Genomic DNA, 22,292 nt, shown 5'->3' on the forward strand with positions numbered 1-22,292 from the left:
TAATGGGGCTGGAAACAAGGAGCTCGATTCTTTCAGAACTGGTTGGGGACCCCGACATCAATTAGCGGCTTTTGTTCTCTGACTCTTATCATCAGGAGGCTTACAGGAACTGGCCAGAACAATGCCGGGGCCAGCGAGACCCCGCACACCAAGCCTTGCCCCCCACACCCTGTCACCGGCTCTGCCAGCTATCCCTCCGGAGACACTGTTATGTAGAAGGAGCAGTTAACATGACGGGTGTGTTTTGCATGAAGAACGAAGAATGCCTTTTGGGAGGTAATAACAGAAAAAAGTTCACTGTAGGAAGGTTTCTATTTGGAAGACATGCCGATATCACTTTAAGGGGGTTGTCTGCCTTTAGGGACTTTTTTATTATTATTTAAATGCATTTATTTGGGGCTAAAAAAAAACTGTTTGAAATTTAGTTTTATTAAAAATTTTGTACAATTTGGATTTTATTATTTCCTGCACATTAAACCTTAATGTGCACTCAATAAATCAGCTGAGACTAGCTCAGATAAAAGAGTTAGAAATACCCCATCAGACCAGCACAGCGGGCTGGCTGACAGATTCTCAGTTAGCTCATTCTGCAGCCAGCATGTGCAACATAGAGCTATAGAAAGCAAACAGTGCAAAATATTTAATGAAACCCATAATAAGCGAAAATGATATTTATTCCCAATTGCATGCATTTTAGGCTACTTTCGCACTGCGACGGGCCGAGGTTACCAATGCTAGCAGTGAATGCGCCGCACAACGGGGGCAGCGGATGCATTTTTCCAGCGCATCTGCTGACCCATTGTGAGGTGCGGGGAGGTGGGGGAGGAGTTCTGGCCGCGCATGCGCGGTCGGAAATGGCGGACCGTTGGAAGCAAAAAACGTTTTTTGCTCCCGGCGGTCCGCCACAACACAGCACAACCGTCGCACGACGGTTGCGACGTGTGTCAATGCGTCGCAATGCGTCGCTAATGTTAGTCTATGGGGCAAAAACGCATCCTGCAGACGACTTTGCAGGATGCGTTTTTTCCCCTAATCGACGCATTGCGACATATTGAAAAAAACGCCAGTGTGAAAGTAGCCTAAGTTAGACAGCTCAGGTGTCACACATATGGCTTACATGGACTGCAATGTCCAGACGGGCTGACCGTCTCCTGAACCGCCTCCTAAGCGTATATGAGGTTGTAGAGTTGGATTAGGGAAGACGCTGTCAGTCCGGACACGGCAGTCAGTACTTGGAATATGGAAGTTGGATGTATAAATCCATCCTTCTGTGTGCTGAGTAAGTGGAGCCTCTACAGAGGTACATAGGCTCCCTACAGCTCAGCACTAGGTGGCGCTATATTGTGCCTCTTTGCTGCAGTGAGTTCCAGATTCTACATTAGACATTTGAAACTCAACCTGTAATCAAAGAGATGAGAGGTTTTGGGTAGCACTGGAATTTTCCTGTAGAAGTGTATCTTTTGGGGGCCACATCTCCTTGATGCCTATTTTTTGCCCCTCCACACCTCAGTACCTCCTTTCTGATTAGACGCCAGAGCACATTAAACTTCCAGAATAGTTGATGAGGAGGTGGCTAAAAGGCCAGGAAGATTTACTGACTCGTTCAGGAGGTTCCCCCTTTAATGGGAGGCTCCAGAGGTTGGGGGAAAGTGGGCATGCAGGCCTAAAATAGGTGCAAAAAGGAGCCCAATGGAGCAGGGTATGGCTCATAAGGAATCCAAAGAAAGTAAAACTGTTATTAATACAAAGGGATTTATAGGCATCAAAAACGGCCCAAGGATCATGGGTATGAACATAATCTTATGCAGAAAAAAACACTATGTATAATTATTATTTTAGTGCTTCCCCATATAAGAACAAATGTGATCATTTAACATTAAGGAACATTCCAATACTTTCTTCCATCTGATAACCTTCTTACGGTGAACAAGGTCTAAATGACATTGATTTTTAGATACATAATGTATGAGGATGAGGATGGGACAATGCCACAGCGGATTATAGCCAAATAATAAAACTAAGATATAAATAGTCTTTGGTGAAACTAATCGTAGACAACTAAAACTTATCTCCACGTTACCTGAGGAGGACGCGTCACAGAAACTAAATCAAGGCTGCTGCGACGACCACAGATACTTCTCAAAGACATCTCTATCACAAGGAGATCATGTAGGCGGGCAAAAGAGTTTACTATTTATATGGCTATGAGTTTATCTAATATCTAGCTACAGATATAGCAAGTGCCACTAGAAGTGGGCAACAACTATCTATCTATATCCATCTATTATCCATCTATCTATCTATCATCTATCTATCTATTCATCCATCTATCTATCTATCTATCTATCTATCTATCTATCTATCTATCTATCTATTATCTATTATCTATCTATCATCTATCTATCTATCTATCATCTATCTATATATCTATCTATCTATCATCTATCTATCTATCTATCATCTATCTATCTATCTATCTATCTATCTATCTATTCATCCATCTATCTATTAACTATCTATTCATCCATCTATCTATTAACTATCTATCCATCTATCTATTATCTATCTATCTATCTATCTATCTATCTATCTATCTATCTATTCATCCATCTATCTATTAACTATCTATTCATCCATCTATCTATTAACTATCTATCCATCTATCTATCATCTATCTATCTATCTATCATCTATCTATATATCTATCTATCTATCATCTATCTATCTATCTATCATCTATCTATCTATCTATCTATCTATCTATCTATCTATTCATCCATCTATCTATTAACTATCTATCCATCCATCTATCTATTATCCATCTATCCATCTATCTATTATCTATCTATCTATCTATCTATCTATCTATCTATCTATCTATCCATCCATCGATCTATTATCTATATGTCTATCTAGTATCTATCTATCTATCTATCTATCTATCTATCTATCTATCTATTCCTCTATTATCTATCTATCTAGAAAAAGGAAAACACAGCAGCACTATGCATAAGTTTAGGCCATGTGAAAACACTGAAAAGATTTAAAAACATTGAATCCAGATTTTACTATTCAAAAAAATGGACTTACAAAAATGAATAAAAATGAAGGTTCTTAGCGCATAAACTGGCCAATTCATGCATGCCCATCAACCAGGGCAGGGTGACCTCCCTCTGATGGGTCCTATTCTACTGTATATCTCGGACTATTAACCTACAGATAAATGAACCCTGATGTCTCTCACGGGTTTAGCCTACAATTTATGGGCAGGTAGAACTGATTACAGCCATCTGCAGGTCAATAGCAGGAGCGCAGAATCAGGCTGGAGGCAGCCAACATCCAATAGTTAAATATACAGAAAAAAAAGGACCATCAAAAACATTGAAAAACATTAAAAACATTGAATCCGGATTTTACTACTTTAATGTTTCTCAATGTTTTTCAGTGTTTTCACATGGCCTAAACGTATGCATAGTGCTGCTGTATTTTCCTTTTTCTATATATAATGCAGTCTCGCAGCTTGCACATGTTCACAATTAGGAGGTGATGGTGAGGTTTTTTTCTGTCTGTCTGTCTGTCTGTCTATCATTTATATATCTGTCTATTATCTATCTATGGCATCCATCCACCTCTGCAGTCAGAAGTGCTGAATGCATTGAGGATTTTCTTGTGATATAGAGCAAAAAGTTCTGGCCGTGTAAATAACGTGGTATTAGAAGTGCCCCCGTCTACAGATTCGGGATCCGCTGCCCACACATAGTCTGTGGTACCATATATGTTGGAGTTATTTTAGACTTACAAATAGCAGGGTTACATTGCAGCTGCCCAACCAAACGTAATGGGACTAGAAAAACAGAAATTCAATCTTGCACAAATATCTGCTCATATCTATATAGGGACAATGTACATTGTCCAACCATCAGCAATTGTAATTGAGCTTTACATAAAACCAAAGATGAAAGCTAAAAATAATACACATACATCTCCTCTAAGTATAGGGAACACATGACTGGCTGTAGTATGTGCGGCACAACACAGGCTGTATGGAGAGGAATCCCGGGGCTGCCATTATATCATGGGATATCTATACAAGGGACATTTCCTGCAAAATCAACTCACTTACTGCTTTCTTTTCCTAGCTATGTCATAACCTGTCAGACAGAGGCTGTCATGTTGCAGATGTAGCAGAGCTGAGTTAGTGATTTGACCATCAGTAGGATGTCACTGTTGAGATCTCTCTGGCTTTCCAGCAGCATAAATCTGCGACTGCACTTTATTAAATACTGTTGTTTTTTTTTGCTGGTATAACTTAGTGGACTCTTGAGTATTATAAAAAAAATGCAGATCTGCGCTGCCCCATAGTATAACATTGGGCCTAGTGCTGTCCGATAAAATATCGCGAGCGAGCCTTTGTGAGTGCGCCCTTAAAGTGATCCTCTCGCCCAAAGCAAAAATGTGACTATGCTTAGTCAATGTATATTAAATTCACCTCGTGCCCCCCGGACTCCCCCCCACCTTCTGGTAGACCCATACATACCCTATGTGCATTATCTGTTCCATTGGTGGGCAGAAGGGTCTTCCAGATTTCCTAAACATGTTATGCACAGGGTAGTTTGAGTCTGCAGCTTTCAGAGAGGCCAAAGAGACCCCAGAATTGAAGAATGGTGACAGCAGGCCTCTCATATGCGTACAATACATTGCTAATATGTGGTTTCACTTTTACTCATGACTATTTATTTAGTCATTTTGCTTATACAGCTCCATCATATCCCACTGTGCAAAGGGCCGGGATCACACGAGTGTATGCAACATCGGCCATTTTACATCTAGAAAAAACTAACGATTTTTCATTCGTATTTCCATCCACTTGTCATCAGTGTGAGTGTTTTTCACCTGCATGCATTTGTCTGCTTTGCCCACCCATATGGCATCCGTTTCATAGGTGTACGGTTTAATAAATGATAAATGACAAATTACATTTTCCTATCTTTATTATTGTGATATGTCCGTGAAAAATGCATGGCCTACATTACAGACAATAACCTGTATGTGGTCAATTTTTTACGTACATATTGACTTACTAGATGGTGGCCCGATTCTAACGCATCGGGTATTCTAGAATATGCATGTCCACGTAGTATATTGCCCAGCCACGTAGTATATTGCCCAGACACGTAGTATATTGCCCAGTCACGTAGTATACAGCACAGAGCCACGTACTATACAGCACAGAGCCACTTAGTATATTGCACAGCCACGTAGTATGTTGCCCAGCCACATAGTATTTTGCCCAGCCACATAGTATATTGCCCAGTCACGTAGTATACAGCACAGAGCCACGTAGTATACAGCACAGAACCACGTAGTATATTGCACAGCCACATAGTATATTGCCCAGCCACGTAGTATATTGCCCAGCCACATAGTATATTGCCCAGCCACATAGTATATTGCCCAGCCACATAGTATATTGCCCAGTCATGTAGTATATTGCCCAGTCACGTAGTATACAGCACAGAGCCACGTAGTATACAGCACAGAGCCACGTAGTATATTGCACAGCCATGTAGTTTATTGCCTAGCCACGTAGTATATTGCCCAGCCACGTAGTATATTTCCCAGCCACATAGTATATTGCCTAGCCACGTAGTATATTGCCCAGCCATGTAGTATATTGCCCAGCCACATAGTATATTGCCCAGCCACATAGTATATTGCCCAGCCACATAGTATATTGCCCAGTCACGTAGTATATTGCCCAGTCACGTAGTATACAGCCCAGACACGTAGTATCCTAACCCGTCACGTAGTATACTGCCCAGTCACATAGTATATTGGCCAGTCACGTAGTATGCACCATATCCCTGTTAAAAAAAAAGATTTAAAATAAAAACTAGTTACATACTCACCTTCCAGAGCCTCCCGATCGAAGCGGCCGGTGACCGATGGTCCTCGCACGCTCCGGTCTGAAGAGTGCATTGCGGTCTCGCGAGATGATGACGTAGCGGTCTCGCGAGACCGCTACATCATCATCTCACGAGATCGCAGCATGGATCGGTTACAGAGCTTCGCGAGAGCGAAAGGCCTGTTGTGGATCCGAGGGGCCGACGGATGGTGAGTATATAACGATTTTTTATGTTTTTTTATTATTTTTAACATTAGATCTTTTTACTATTCATGCTGCATAGGCCGCATGAATAGTAAAAAGTTGGTCACACAGGGTTAATAGCAGCATTAACCAAGTGCGTTACACCGCGGTCAACGCTGCCATTAACCCTGTGTTAGCGCTGACCGGAGGGGAGTACGGAGCAGGCACTGACTGCGGGGAGGAAGGAGTGGCCATTTTCTTCTTGACTGTGCCCGTCGCTGATTGGTCGTGGCTGTTTTGCCGCGACCAATCAGCGACTTGGATTTCCATGACAGACAGAGGCCGCGACCAATGAATATCCATGACAGACAGACAGAAGGACAAAAAGACTGAAGTGACCCTTAGACAATTATATAGTAGATAATGAACGAATTTGATCTGTAAGGCCACATTCACACGTCCAGTATTAGGTCAGTATTTTACCTCTGTATTTGTAAGCCAAAATCAGGAGTGGAACAGAGGAAAAGTATTTCTCACCCACTCCTGTTTTTGGCTTACAAATACTGAGGTAAAATACTGACCAAATACTGAAAGTGTGAACATGGCCTAATACACATCACATCACATGTGTGAATGCTAATTTTTTACACAAAGTAAAAACGTTCATGTGAACTATCACATTGTCTTGCATTGGTCCTTGTACTGTCTGTATACTATCAGTGCACACAAACTTTAATCCTTTTGTCCGAACGAGTCCTTAGGTCACATTCCCACCTTCAGTATTTGGTCAGTATTTTACCTCAGTTTTGGTAAGCCAAAACCAGGAGTGGGTGATAAATACAGAAGTAATAATGACGTGTTTCTATTTTATTCTACTTTACCTTTGATTGTCCCACTCCTGATGTGGCTTACAAATACTGAGGTAAAATACTGACCTAATACTGAAGGTGTGAACGTGGCCTAACAGACATTATCCAGAGCACCGTAACATTCATCTATATACCCATGGGGTGGACATAATATATCCCATTCAGAGTAGGGAAAGGAAATAAGCAGCAGTCAGGCTGGAGTCTATGGATGTCATGAATTTAGATTTCGGCACTAATTTATTTCCACCTATAACACAACAAAAAAAACGACATCTACAAAACCCGTATTGATTTTAATAGTGTTTTTTTCTTAATTAATAACCCCATTAGTGGTGTGTTCAGTCTTTCCATCCAGTGAATAGACTCATTGCGGCTCACAATACGCCGTTTGTATGAGACTATGTACCTGTAGATTGTGAGAATGTAAAGTCAGGAAAGTTTCAGACAGCGAGCCCTGAGGAACAATGCCTTGTCTTTCCGAGAGTGTTTACGATCAATGTGAAAACATATATCCTTGGGCTGAAATGTTTAGTGGCACCCAGAAGTCTGAAGAGAGCGGCTCAGGCCTGTGGTTTTTCAAGGTCACTTTATCATTGCTTGCATTCTCAAAGGGATCTCTGAATGAATAGGCCTGGGTTACTCCGGCTCCTATTCCACGCCTATTCCTCTTCATTTTCCTTGGCAGGGCTGCGAGCCGCACTATTTTTAGCAGGATGGCTTTCTATTTTTAGGTGACTACCAGTTAACGGACATTTATTAGGAAAAATAAAAGACAAACAAAAGAGGGAGGAGATAACACTTCCCTTTGCGCATTGTAAGGCGAGTCTCGAACCTGTAACTCCGGGCATTTCAGCTGCTTTCAATCTTGGAAAAATAAAGAGAATTTGGAGTTCAGTGATTTAAAAATAAACCTTCCCTCTGGCGAAGAGACGAAAATACAACAAGCTGTTACTATGTGAAACAGTGTCAGAGAAAACAAAGAGCATTCTTCTCTGGCCAGATTGGAAGAAATGCTTCACTGCTGCGACCATATGAGAATATTACATGCAAGATTTTTCCACAGTGCCAGCCAAACGTGATTTTTCAGAAAAAAAAAAGAAGAAAAATAAACTTCTGCAATGGAAAAACTAAAACATTAAATACCATGAGAGGAAATGCAGTGTAAGACGTTCAGGGCCACGTAGAAGGGCTTTTTTTTTTTGGCTGTAAGGCAATGTCCTATCAAATTCCCATAATGTCTGGTTACTGAGCTAATGGGCTTGGACTGGCGGTATTGTATGTACAGTCCCAACTGCAAAACAACATCCTAACATCTTGGAACACATGATTCACATACTGTATAATACGGAGAACACATTGTATAGGGCTTTGAAGTTTGTTTAATTTATTTTATTCACTCACACCTGTCCCCAGTGGCACTCAAAAACTACATTTCCCATCAGACCTTAGGGACAATTTTATTACAGGCCAAATCATAGTAGCTATATGGGTTAAAAAAAGACTTTGGTCCATCAAGTTCAACGTTTCTCCACCAATTATACATTCTTTGTCATTAAATTATCTAGAAACCACAATGCCATTTTTTGCTGTGGAAATCATCCAGCCCTTTTTAAAAGCTGTTATAGTGTCTACCAATACTACCATTTGTGTTTGGGCATTCCACAGTCTGACTGCTCTAACTGCAAAGAACCCTTTCCTATTTGGTTACCGGAATCACCTTTCTTCCACCCGTAATGAGTGCCCCATGGTCTTTTGTACGGTCTTTTGGAAAAATAAGTCATGTGCTAGTCGTCTTTTTTCTTAACTAAACAAGCCCAACTTTTCCAACGTCTCATGATATAATAATAATCTTTATTTTTATATAGCGCTAACATATTCCGCAGCGCTTTACATTTTTGCACACATTATCATCACTGTCCCCGATGGGGCTCACAATCTAGAATCCCTATCAGTATGTCTTTGGAATGTGGGAGGAAACCGGAGAACCCGGAGGAAACCCACGCAAACACGGGGAGAACATACAAACTCTTTGCAGATGTTGTCCTTGGTGGGGTTTGAACCCAGGACTCCAGCGCTGCAAGGCTGTAATGCTAACCACTGCGCCACCGTGATATGAGAGGCCTTCCATCCCATGTAATAATCTTGTTGCCCGCCTTTGAACTTTGATTCTAATTTCTGAATATCCTTTCTAAAACTAGATCCCATATTCTAGATGTGGCCTCACTAGAGATTTCTAAAGGGGTAATAAATTATAATACGCTGGGATCATGGGATTTTATCTCTCTTTTTATACACCCTATAATCTTGTACTAGTTTGTTTTTGTTGCTGGAGAACTTGGAGGAAATCAAGACAAACACAAAGGGTCTAATTCAATAATGTATATACGCCAGAATTTTGGTACAAAGAACATTAATAAACCTCAATATTTTTGCGCAACTCGGAACATTATTTTTGAGACTTTTGCTGTTTTCACATGAGTCCCAGCTAGTCAGGCCATTATGGGAAAGTCAGAATGTGGCCAATTCCATCCATTAAATTAATAAAAAGTTTTGCCGCTTTAGGGACATTACTTACTCCAGAAATGTACTCCAGTCCTCGACCAAAGCAACATTTCTGCTGGAGGCTCAATGCCCTTGTGAGTTTGCCATTACTAGGACAACCTTTTCTTAAACTAAATGTTATGCCCCAATAAAATAATAAAGCCTATACTCACCTCCTGTGCCTACTCCGTTTCAGTGGTGTTGGCACTCGTGGTCCCAGGGCTGTGATGCCGTGGAATGATACATGATGCCCGGCTCCCAATCAGTACTGGCATTTCAATCGCCGCCTTTGGACAAACTGAACATGAAGAGAAGGTCCGGGCCACAGCTGATCACTGGCTTCCTCTTCATGTTCAGTTCATACGAAGGTGGAGACACTGATGCCAGCATCACATGTCACAACACCGCATCACAGTCCTGGGGGAAGAGAGAGCGCCGATGCTTGGTGCAAGAACAGGAGGTGAGTATAGGCTTTATTATTTTGTTGGGGCCGAACATTTAGTTTAAGAAGGGGTTGTAATAGTAGTGGATAACCTCTTTAATTTATTAAGTGGTTCTTAATTAGGTGCCTCTTACTCCAGCAGCCTCATTCATTAAGACTGGCGTACTCAATGCTAGTCTTAATGAATCATGGCCAAAACTACAAATACAACGCAATGTTATATCCAAGAAAATACAGATTCCTTGCAGATACAGCCTTTTGGACAGCCCAAGACCAATCTACTACATTGCAGAAGTGGTAAGCTCTGAAGCAACACAGTACCAATATCCAATAACAGAGTTGAGTAAAATGATTTGGACCCTGGTCTAATGGCTGCAATGGTAACCTGATGCTGTCGGACTAGAGAGTGTAAACCTTTTACTACCGGTGACATCCTCGATGCCTTTTCTAATTAGTAGACCATCAAAATGACATTGTGTTGAAGCGTGAGGCGTGTATCATATTTGTGATAGGCAGTTTGCAGTGCTCTTGTCAAGCCGTCATGCATTATGAACATGACTGCTGACCAGTGTCCTGTGAATCTTTTTACTTACTATATTGAATCATTAGACTATAAGGCATCACGGTTGGAAGACTAGAAGGAATAAGACAAAAGGAAGAGCAGAAACCCGGTGGCTTGATACAATCAAATTAACGTTGGAGAAGACCCTGGTGGACCTATCTAGACTTGCTCAAGATCGATATTTCTAAAGAACATTCATCCATCAAGTCACCATGACTTGAGATAGTGCCAATGGCCGTTAACTAATAATAGTGGAAAAATGTGTTGTGCAAAACAAAAAGCACAATATGGCATTTTGTCATTGTGTCAAATATTGGATCTTGGATTGTGTTGTAATCTGTATTGTGCAAGAAAATCTGTCTTGGCTGCAAGTTGCATGCAATGTTGCCATCTTAGGCTACGTTCACATTTGCGTTGCGTCGGGCGCAACTGCGGTGACGCATGCGTCCCTATATTTAACATGGGGGCGCATGGACATGCGTTGTGCTGCGTTTTGCGACGCATGCGTTTTTTTTGCCGCAAGCGTAGGGCGCAGAGGACGCAGCAAGTTGCATTTTTTTTGCGTCCAAAATTTGGCAAAAAAGGACGCATGCATCGCAAAATGCTGAGTTTTAACGTGCGTTTTGTTGCGTTTTTGTTTGTGTTGTGCGTTGCGTCTCCGACGCAACATCGCACAATGCAAATGTGAACGTAGCCTTACACCACACTGTAAGTTGCATACGATTGTGACTAGTCTGCAACCTATTTGTAATTTATTTATTAAGGGTTTGTTCACATAATGTTTCTTTTCAGGCTGTTTTTGAGCAGGTCTGTTCTAAAAAACGTCTGAAACACCCACCCAGAAAATTTTTGAAAAAATCTTTCTATTTATTTCTATTTAAAGGGAACCTGTCACCCCGTTTTTTGAGATTGAGATATAAATACTGTTAAATAGGGCCTGTGCTGTGCGTTACTATGGTGTATGTAGTGTACCCTGATTCCCCATGTATGCCGAGAAATACATTACCAAAGTCGGCGTTTTCGCCTGTCAATCAGGCTGGTCTGGTCAGGTGGGCGTGTTCACAGCGTTCTTTTCTTCCCCAGGTTTCCGTTGGTGGCGTAGTGGTGTGCGCATGTCCAAGGTCCGGATTCCCTGTGCCCACGTGAAGACACAGCGCGCGATCTGCGCTGTCATTCCTTTCATCGGTGCGGGCGGCCATCTTCCTGGGGCCGCGCGTGCGCAGATGTAGTGCTCTGCTGCACGGGGCTTCAGGAAAATGGCCGCGGGATGCCGCGCGTGCGCAGTAGAGATCGCGGCGGCCATTTTCCCAAAGCCGAGTTTGCATCTTCAAAAAATGAAGAACAAGTTCTGAGGTCTCCTTTAAGACCTCTCGAATGTGACGGATATAGCATAAAACTTCGCTTTCCACAATATCATTTCCATATCGTTCACCTTGAAGGTGACTATAATTTGTGAACCCAGACGATGGTGATGGAAGATGAGCATCACATCTCGGTACGAGTGAGGTGCCGAACACTTGCTCAGAGAGATGAAACCACTCGACTAATATAATTACTGATACTTGGCTTCGGCAGCATGAGAATAAATTGTCAACAAGCTGTTTGTAGTCTGCAGCGGTTATTACATGTGTAGAGATTGAATGTAATCATTGTCACATTGAAATCATAGACTGAATTTTATTTCTTTGTGTAACATAGTCCTGGGGCCGTCAAATTACTCAACATTACACCTCTAATTCTTAATAGAATTGTCTGGAAGTCAGCCTTAAAATCAGCGCTGCCAGAACAGAGGCTTGGTGTTCTGGGAAGATGTCTTACATGTCGTATAGAACCATCTTACATATATGTAATTCTTTATGACAATGTGTATTAAATAATTCAGCTTTCTCCCCGCCTGGGAAGACCTATTACCCATGGTAGGAGGCCTCCATTTCTTATTTTTTTTGCTATAATGATTAGTTGTAATACTGTTTCTCTATTATTCCTCCTGGATAGAGATGAGCGAACCCAACTTAAAAGTTCAGGCTTCGTACCGGACAGTTAGTATCCAGTGCTAAACACTGAACACGGGCTTCTCCCGGAAGTCCATCGCAATGTTTAGAGTTCTAAGGGAAGAGAGAGAGAATGTTTTTTTCCAGATCCAAAGTTCAGGTCTCCATTGTGTTCAATAGTGTTTGGGTTCTGGTTCAAGTTTGGATACAGTTCTCGTACCCAAACCATACTTTGGACTAAAGTTTGGGATGAGTACCAGAACCCAAACTTCCATGGGTCCAATCATCTCTACTCCTGGATATTTATAACTATATTGATAACTGGGTGTTACCATTTCCCCTGTTAAAGGGGTGTGTCCAGAATAGCTGATTGGACAATGTCAGACTGTGAAGGAACACAGACCCCAGCTGATAAAACCCTGAAGTTAACTTATACATTCATTTCTAGCAGGAATGACATGGCACACCATGCAGTTCTAATATAAGAGGCTCTTGGACTGTTATTTCATGAACAGTGCAACGTTTTACTAAGAGAAATGATGAAAGGATCGTATTAATTATACAGTTGCTGATTACAAAATATTGTCACCGGATATACTAATTCGCAGACAGTGTGAAAGCAGTAATACAAGCTGATACAACTCTGCGGAGCATATCTGCTTTTATATGTCCTGTAACATGTCTGGATACACTGCACACCAGCATAAGGTAGGAATGAAAGGGCACCATAGGAATTACAATGATTTACCCATCAGGTTTGCTGAGTTTCGGGGCAGAATCTGAGCAGAAAATCAAGTTTTTGAGGAGTTTTGAGATTTGGAGAAGGAAAAGGAATAGCTCAGTCTTAGTACTGCAGATCAGCTCCTACCATTGAAAACTGGCCATACACACGAGATAGCTGTCAGCAGAGCAGTGATTTGGCTGATTGTTCAGCCGGGATCAATCTCGACTGGCTCTCCCATGCACAGGAGCGCTTGGCCAAACGAGAGCTGCTGCCAGACATGTCTGGCCTTGACTTTCTCCAGGAGAGCAAATTAATTGGCAGTCCAAAATTGAACATGCTGCTTCGATATCTTCTGCGACAATAAATTACTATATATTCGACATGTGTTTTTCTTTTTACAAGAGCAGGACTAGAAATAGCAATTAGGACTGGCTGCAGAGTTATTTTTTTTTATTTTGTTTCTTTTTTTTTTTCTTGTTTTTTTATTTATTTATTTTTTTCATTTCACACATTGTGCCCCTAAAAGGACATAATAGACATTTGCGGGATACTTAAACATTTAAATACATTTAATTTCATTATTGATTTCCCCTATAACTGGGGCTGGCATATTATCCCCATTTACAGGGTAAATTCAGCTAAGACTTTGCAGCTCCTGCTACCTGACTTGATCTCCGGTCCAGGAGGAAAAAGTGCTGTGTAAGCAGCAATGAGGAAGGCAGAGATGGTAGCTAACCATCTCTGTCTTCTATATGGGGAGTCTGGTCATCTTGACAATTCATGCAGCTAAATATTCTGCAATGACATTACAAACATCAATGCAGAGTAACATGCAGCAATTACTGACACAATATTATAGATCGCAGGGTGAAAATGAAAAAAAATGAAAGCTGCACAGTGATTGGCGGCTATGGGCAGAATAGACATCTTTTCTTTTAGACAGTTTAAATAAATAAGACCCAAAATGTTACACTGACTGGCAGTAAATTGAGTGCTATTCGCTGTTTATTTAATTTACCTTCCGTATATAACAATGTTAAAAACACAATAAAAGTGTTAATTCCTAATTATGAGATCAATGATTACCTACAAAACTCTCACAGTCTGCCACACTGGCAATCAAAGGTTTTGTAGAAAAAGGCAAATTCAAACCCTAATTTTACAGTGAATTCCAGATACTTGTCAAGTACTTTAATTGATGTAGAGGCTTTCAAAACATCATTAGCCTTCCAGCTAGTCATTACCTCCGCAGCCTTTATAAATCGGTGACACGGCAGACTATTTTTTCTTCAATACTATTCAAAACAACCCAACAGGTGACTTGACACAAGCCAGATCACCAGACCTCGCGACTTGCTCTTAAGATCTGACAGACTAATGCAAAATAAGACAATCAAGAAAATGGGATTGCAGGATTGCTGTCAGGACCACACGTGGGTGATCAGCGTGGATTTGCATGGGATGTCACATGCCGTACACCGTAAGTCGCCTGCAGACTAATCTCTGTTTTATTATGTCCCACGAAGACTCAGCTAATTAATGCACTATAGACAGTCCCTGCATCTACACAGCAGCCGCATGCCAAAACTATTAGCACTAGCCGTGACATTTACATTTAAGAAGGGAAATACTCTCATAGAGTTAATATATTTTTGTGGGTTTCCTCCGGGCAGTTCTAGGTTAATTGGCTTTTGAATCCTAGAAAATTAACCCTGTTGTGTAAATGCCTTAGGAGGAAATTACATTCAAAGCTCCACTACGGATAAGGAGGGATCTGAATGAACAGAAATGAATCTCTTCTGTACAGAGAGACTGCATTATCTATCTATTTATACATCTATCATTTTACCATTCCTTGTTTTCTACCAATATTAACATAATTTTGATTTATTAAAGAACGAATCCAAAAAAGGCAATACATATTCACTAGGGATGAGTCCAAAGTTCGACTCGGGTAACAGAACTGTATATGTACTTGAACCAGAATCCGAATTCCATTGAAAACAATGAAGACCCGAAATCGGATCTAGAAAAACATCCTCTCTCTCTCTTTCTCTCCCTCTCTCCTTCTCTTGCTCTCTCTCCATCTCTCCTTCTCTTCCTCTTTCTCGTCTCCCTCTTTCTCTCCTCTTCCTCTCTCTCCCTCTCTCCTTCTCTTGCTCTCTCTCTTCTGCCTCTCTCTCCCCTTCCTCGCTCTCTCTCCTTCACTTCCACTCTCACTCTTCTTCTCTTTCTCTGTCTCCCTCTCTCCTCTTAATCTCTCTCTATCTCCCTCTCTCCTTATTCCTCTCTCTCCCTCTCTCTCTCTCCTTTTCTTCCTCTCTCTCTCCCTCTCTCCTTCTCTTCCACTCTCTCTCCCCCTCTTCCTCTCTCCCTCTCTTCTTATTTCTTTCTCTCCTTTCATTCTCTCTTTCCTTCTCTTCCTCTCTATCTCCCTCTCTCCATCTCTTCATCTCTCTCTCCCTCTCTCTCCTCTTCCTCTCTCTTTCTCTTCCTCTCTCTCCCTCTCTCCTTCTCTTGCTCTTGCTCTCTCCTCTTCCTCTCTCTCCTTCTCTTCTACTCTCACTCATCTTGTCTTTCTCTCTGTCTCCCTCTCTCCTCTTAATCTCTCTCTATCGCCCTCTCTCCTTATTCCTCTCTCTCCCTCTCTCTCTCCTTTTCTTCCTCTCTCTCTCCCTCTCTTCTTCTCTTCCACTCTCTCTCCCCCTCTCTTCCTCTCTCCCTCTCTTCTTATTTCTTTCTCTCCTTTCATTCTCTCTCTCCTTCTCTTCCTCTCTATCTCCCTCTCTCCATCTCTCAATCTCTCTCTCCCCCTCTCTCATTCTCTCTCTCTCTCCCTCCCTCCTTCTCTATATCTCTCTCTGCAACTGACTTTGCCCAGAGCTCCAAATTTTGCAATGGACTTCTGGGGAAAGTCCGTGTTCGGTGTTTAGCAGCGGACACTAACTGTCTGGTACGAACCCTGATCTTTTGAGTTCTGGTTCGCTCATCTCTAATGTTCACATGATTGATTGCATTGAAGATATTTCTGTGACTGTTCAACTCATGTCTGACTACATCCTAAGGCTGCGTACAATGCCTATTTGTTTCTATCAATAGATTGCTGTGATATTGATGACAGGTCTCACTTTAAGGTCTCGTTTGGACAAATGTATAATTGAACCATGTGGTGTTTGTGTGCACCACGAATCACGAACAGAAAGCACACAGCCAGATTATGGCCAGTGTACCAGTGCATTTGGCCGATTTTCCAAATGGACCAGTTATTTGTATGGAAAAAAATGGCAGCATGCACTACATTGGTCTTTTTCAGATACCAGTTCTGGCACCTCCCTGCAATGCAGATGACCACCCGAAGACAGTAATGTCCACAAGTCATATATGACTAAAGGTACCTTCACACTGAGCAACTTTCCAACGAGAACGACAACGATCCGTGACGTTGCAGCGTCCTGGATAACGATCTCGTTGTGTTTGACACTCAGCAGCGATCAGGATCCTGCTGTGACATCGCTGGTCGGAGCTAGAAGTCCAGAACTTTATTTGGTCGTCAGGTCGGCGTGATTCGTCATGTATGACAGCAAAAGCAACGATGCCAGCAATGTTTCTTCATGGAGCAAACAACCAGCGAGAACGATAAGTACGTCACTGGATCGCTCCTGCATCGTTCTGCGTTGCCGTGTTTGACGTCTCCTAGCGACCTAAACAGCGATGCTGCAGCGATCGGCATCGTTGTCTATATCGCTGCAGCGTCGCTAAATGTGACGGTACCTTTAGAAACTATTGTTTAGTTCCTCACAAGATACACAATGTATTACTTGACAATCACAGTTGTGGATTTGCACTATATCGCCTTTGTAATCTTGCTAGTGATATGTGTGATAATTTTGCATATTATGAGTTGGATTAGAAAAGGTCCATTTAGACAAGCCAATAATTAGGAACAAACATACATCAGATTATCGATTGGCAATCACCTGGTGGTGATGGTGAATGAGCAAAAAATTCATTCATTGAGTGATTTTATCTTTCCTGCCAGTATTAAAGCCATGGTCCTTGGCAGCGCACAATCCATTGTAAACAGGAGAGGTGCTGCCGATAACGATAATATTCTATGCCCATACAGCAATCAAATTCACATTGGTTTTGTATCCACATGATATTATGGATGAGCTGTCTAAACAGGTCATTAAACCACTGCCAATCGGCTTGTAAATAGTCAGCCGATCAGTCGTCCTTTAATGACTGCAGTCAGACTTTGTAAATGTACCTTAAGGCTCTAATTGCATTATATTTACAGCCCAAATTTAACACATGCCCTTTTTGAAAAGTAAAAAATTGTATAAATGTTCTCCATTTGGTTTGATTTTGTGTGCACCTGAAAGTTAGTGTTAGGAGCAAAAAAGATCAAAAACAAAAATAAAGAGACTTTTTGCTTTACGCAAAATTCACGACACATGTATGCCAATTTGGTGCAAAAAAGTCAAAGCATACCACAAGAAAAAAAAAAGAAATATTGTATTTTTTACTAGATACTGTTGCATGGAATAGTATACTGGCGTACACAGGCCTCACATAAGCCAAAATACACTTTTAGTCTTCATACCACTCTTTACACCAAATGTACATCACAAACGTGATATCACCACATCTTAAATAACAGTGACAGTACTTTTCTTATTGTCCTAATGTCATATTTCTCCTAGTGTGTCTAGTAATCGATGCTCACTTGAACTGAGAACTAACCAAAGATGTGGATGAATAGTCCCATTTATAAATGAGCATGAGCATTCATGAATATTTGACTACAGAGACGCAAAAAACAAGCTGAAGTACCAGAGCTCTATACGTCTGCATGGTAGATACTCAATACTTATCTATCCATTATTAATAACAAACGATGCATACAATGGAATGGGCTAGACGGTGACATAACAATCAAAACTGCGATTACACCTAGGAATGGATCTTCAGGAAGAAAATTCAGAAGCTATCTTGGTTTTGTCTAGACTTTTAACCTTCTCCCATCTTTAGTTTCCAGTAGGACCCATTTTCAAAAAGAAAAACATTTTCATTAAAGAAAAGCAAATAAATTCACAGGACCCTAGTCTAACAACCACATCAGTTTTCTGTGTAGTTTAAGCCTAAGTATCAATTCTACCCTATGGCACCCACAACCCCTCTTTTGATTAGCCAGACAGGCCAACGTCCTGTGTGCGTCATGCAACATTGATGATGTTACACCAGGCCGGCCAATAAAAGAGGGGATACCTGGATGCCTCCAGGTAAGAGATGGTCTGAAGGGCTCCTATCCAACAACCGTGGAATACTGACCTGGCCGCTGGACCAGGGTCCTGCAAATTGATTAGTTCATATCTAATTGTCATACTTGAATCAGGTTTTGAAGACGTAAGAGGTATTGTGAAAAAGATACATCTGCCCATGTTTGCTGGAACTGATTCGTTATTGTATGGACTGTGCGCAATTTGCGCCTTTATTATTCTTCTTGGAAAAAATGGGCTCCATCGTCCCTAAGTAAAACTTTGGAGGTGTCATACTAACGGTCAGCTGAAGTAAGGATTTTGATACTAATGGTCTAGCCTTAGAATAGGTCATGAATATCAGATTGATGAGGGTTCAAAGACGGCACCATCAATATCAAAATCCTGGAAACCCCATTAAGGATTAAAGGGTCATATACCTTGAATGTGATACAGTATTGGACCTAAGCATAGCAGGCTGAAGGAACAGTAAGCTGCTGGGCACCAAATCCGTGTATTGCCTTTCTCTTTCCCAGCAGATGTGCTCCAAATGATGTGCGTTGGACCCGACTGTACAACATTGTGTAGACTGCACATGGAGAGAATGTTTTTCTTTTTCAGTCTGGGTGGTCTCAGGAGCACACTATGAGCGAGGCGATGCTGCCACCTGCACATCTGCACTGGGGCTTTCTACAGAAGGCAGAATACATGGAAAACTTTAGAAATACAGGAGGCTTCTATGCTGCAGATAATGTATCAAAGGAATTGTGCTACTGTTTTACATGAAAGGCCACAATAAAAATAGCTTTCTCTATGGCTATTAGAGATGAGTGAATTTGATCAGGTCCCTGCTTATTCGGCAAGCTATAGCTCTTACCAGGGGTGTAACTACAACAGGTGCAGGGGTTGCAATCGCACCCGGGCCCTGGAGCCTACGGGGCCCTAAAGGTCCCTTTGGCCTATAAAAAAGACTATTGCTATTAAAAATGTAAACTATTTGGGGGCCCAGTTGGTGCTTTCGCATCAGGGCCCATGAGTTTCAAGTTACGCCACTGGCTCTCACCAAATAAGCTACAGCGGGAACCCGGATACACGGAGCGCTCCGGCTCATCAGCTGTTTGGCTCCGCAGCTGCATGTGTCGCAGCTGTGTGACAACATATGCATGGAGAGTCTGTGTGTTGGGCTGTCCATGTATGTGTTGTGACTGCGACACATGCAGCTGTGGCGCCAGACAGCTGATGAGCCGGAGCGCTCCGTGTATCCAGGTTCCCGCTGTGGCTTATTTGGTAAGCGCTATAGCTTGCCGAATGAGCAGGAACCCGAACAAATTCGCTCATCTCTAGTTATGACCCATGACATGGTCAGATGGACTCCATTGTTTGCTGTTATTATGGGTGTAGATGAAAAACCTGTGACTATTAAGGCCTTAAACTTTTTCACTGTTTCTCTACTTTTTAAAGAAAATGGATAAATGCCGATAGTAAAGTCTCATTTCCATGGACAAATAATATCCCTATAATGAGTATCGATTGATGACTTAGCAACTTGATCGGCTCTTCTTTGCATCCATTTACAAGGAACCATCATGTAAAATAAGTGCGGACCCATGATTATTTATTCCCAGTTTCATTATTGTTGGCAGCACATAGCTATTTACACGGGGTGATGTGCTGCCAACAACAATATTTCTTATATCTTCATAATGGATATGATTAGCTGACACTTGCATGTTGTTTCATGAGTGAACATGTTTACACATCATTGAAAATGAACAACCATATGGACAATGTTCAACCGATTGTAATGCAAAGATCTATCTCTGAGTTTGTCTCCTTTGTGGTAAAAAGTTAAAGGGAAATGGTCACCAGATTTTTGCTATGTAATCTGACAGCAGCAGAATATCGGGGCAGAGACACAGATTCCAGTGATTTATCACTTTCGGGGCTGCTTGCTGTCATTTTGATTCAATCACTCTTTCATTTAATGCAGATCTAGTAGTTCTCTGAATGCTGAGCTCTGTATAACTCCACCCTCACCGCTGATTGACAGGTTTCTTTGTATACTGTGCATAGGCAGAAAGCTTCCAATCAGTGGTGGAGCCGTGGTTACCCTTTCTCCTCCTGCTTTATGTATCTGAATCAGGTTGACATTCTCTTTAAAAAAGATAAAATACAAGTGTAGGGGTACGGCGTGTGATTGAATATTTTTTATGAAATTGAGACAAACCTGAGTGAGTGAAACCAGGATACATGATAGCCATCTTCTGGATTCTTCATACTTTCCCACTCTTCTTGGAACATCTAAATGGTTATCAGGTGTATAAAAACCACCCTCACTGTCAAAACTTCACAAAATCCGGTGTACATTTTGGGAGAGGGACATGGAGTATAAAGGGGGCATGGAAGGGGCAGAGAGGATGTGGCTTGGGAAAAAGGGTTGTGGTGTGTGTGACATATTTTTGTTGATAACACTTCAGTAGCGGCTTCAGTAAAAGTTGGCCATGTTGAGTTTTTTGATTGTGAACTCAACAGGGGCTTTTAATTCCCAAATGAGACAACACATAATCTCACTGTAATCTTACCTCTACAATGTCTGAATTTGTTCGACTTTCATGCGGCTCGTTGTATTCTGTATATTTCAACAAAACTTTATCCATGTCCGTGCTAGCATACTGGAAGAGTTTGTTAGTGCTGTTGAAGATGATAAGAGCTATCTCACAGTCGCATAGTACACTCAACTCGTAAGCCTTCTTCATTAAACCAAACTTTCTCTTTGTAAATGTCACCTGGAAAAAAAAATATGATTATTAGAACTAAGACTACATTAATGAGGACATTAGCATATTACACCTTTCACATGAGAAAGTAGCTGACATCGCAGCTAGTCATGATGCGAACAGAGAATAATTCAATATTCGATTTAAATGATATATGTATTTTGTATTTCTCCATGATGTCTCACTAACAAACAAGATAGAACCCATATTATACATGGACTTAAAAAGATCAATGAATTTGCATAGTACATAACCAGTTTGGGACATAACTCATTTTTTTTTCTTATTAGGGGAATTGATTTTCACTGAGATACTACACCCAAATAATTCTGTTTCTAGTAATTGCATTGTTTGCAGTACAAGTCATCATAAGTTCCGGATGATGACCTTCGATAGCTAAAAACGATGTAATTCTGGCTGATGCAACGTTATTCTATCAGTAGTACACCATTTTGGCGTTACAACAGATGATTTCAATAGCTTTAGGGTCTTGTTATATAGCTCCATTGGCTAAATCATCTTGGTGTCTATATAAGTCATATGTAGGAGGTTATAAAATAATGTTGGCCAAAAAGCAGACTTCAAAATCCCACCCAACCTTAGGAATGGGACGAAAGCATTAGATCTCAATAACTAGCACACCTCTGAAAAGACCAGTCTGTTAATTGATAGCTTTAACAGAGAGTACAGAGAAGGTCAAAGGAAAGGAGCAGCAAGATCATGAAGAACTCTTGGCTGTGGAGCAAGTGTGATTAATACCCCCGATGTCTGCCATATCTGTAATGGAGGTATCGAGGCATCTAAAATTGTGTCCATTCATAGATGCCTAGTAGATCACCCAACTCAGTAAATCCCATTGTGAAAACATAAACATGGGCCACCTCTTTCTAAGAGAACATTTAAGTCATGGTAACCCAAAGATCAGTCATGAAAAAACATCATTCATGACAACACCAACATCAGTCATGTCAACATCAGTCATGAGAACTTCTCATTTCAGCCATTTAAATTTTAATGTTAATTCTCAATTACATTTT

At 41.3% G+C, this 22,292-nt stretch overlaps 1 protein-coding gene across 24 annotated transcripts in view; it reads right to left on the minus strand.

Moving 5' to 3' along the window:
- MEF2C (myocyte enhancer factor 2C) overlaps positions 1–22,292 on the minus strand; it is a 359,868-nt gene that overhangs the window by 101,018 nt on the left and 236,558 nt on the right. For all 24 annotated transcript variants that reach the window (XM_069751518.1, XM_069751584.1, XM_069751568.1 and 21 more), the window contains one exon: positions 21,061–21,264. In XM_069751518.1, coding sequence (XP_069607619.1) covers positions 21,061–21,264 — 204 coding nt within the window. The remainder of the gene's footprint in view (positions 1–21,060; positions 21,265–22,292) is intronic.

Source organism: Ranitomeya imitator, chromosome 1 (assembly GCF_032444005.1).
Source record: "Ranitomeya imitator isolate aRanImi1 chromosome 1, aRanImi1.pri, whole genome shotgun sequence".
Classification (NCBI taxonomy): Eukaryota; Metazoa; Chordata; class Amphibia; order Anura; family Dendrobatidae; genus Ranitomeya; species Ranitomeya imitator.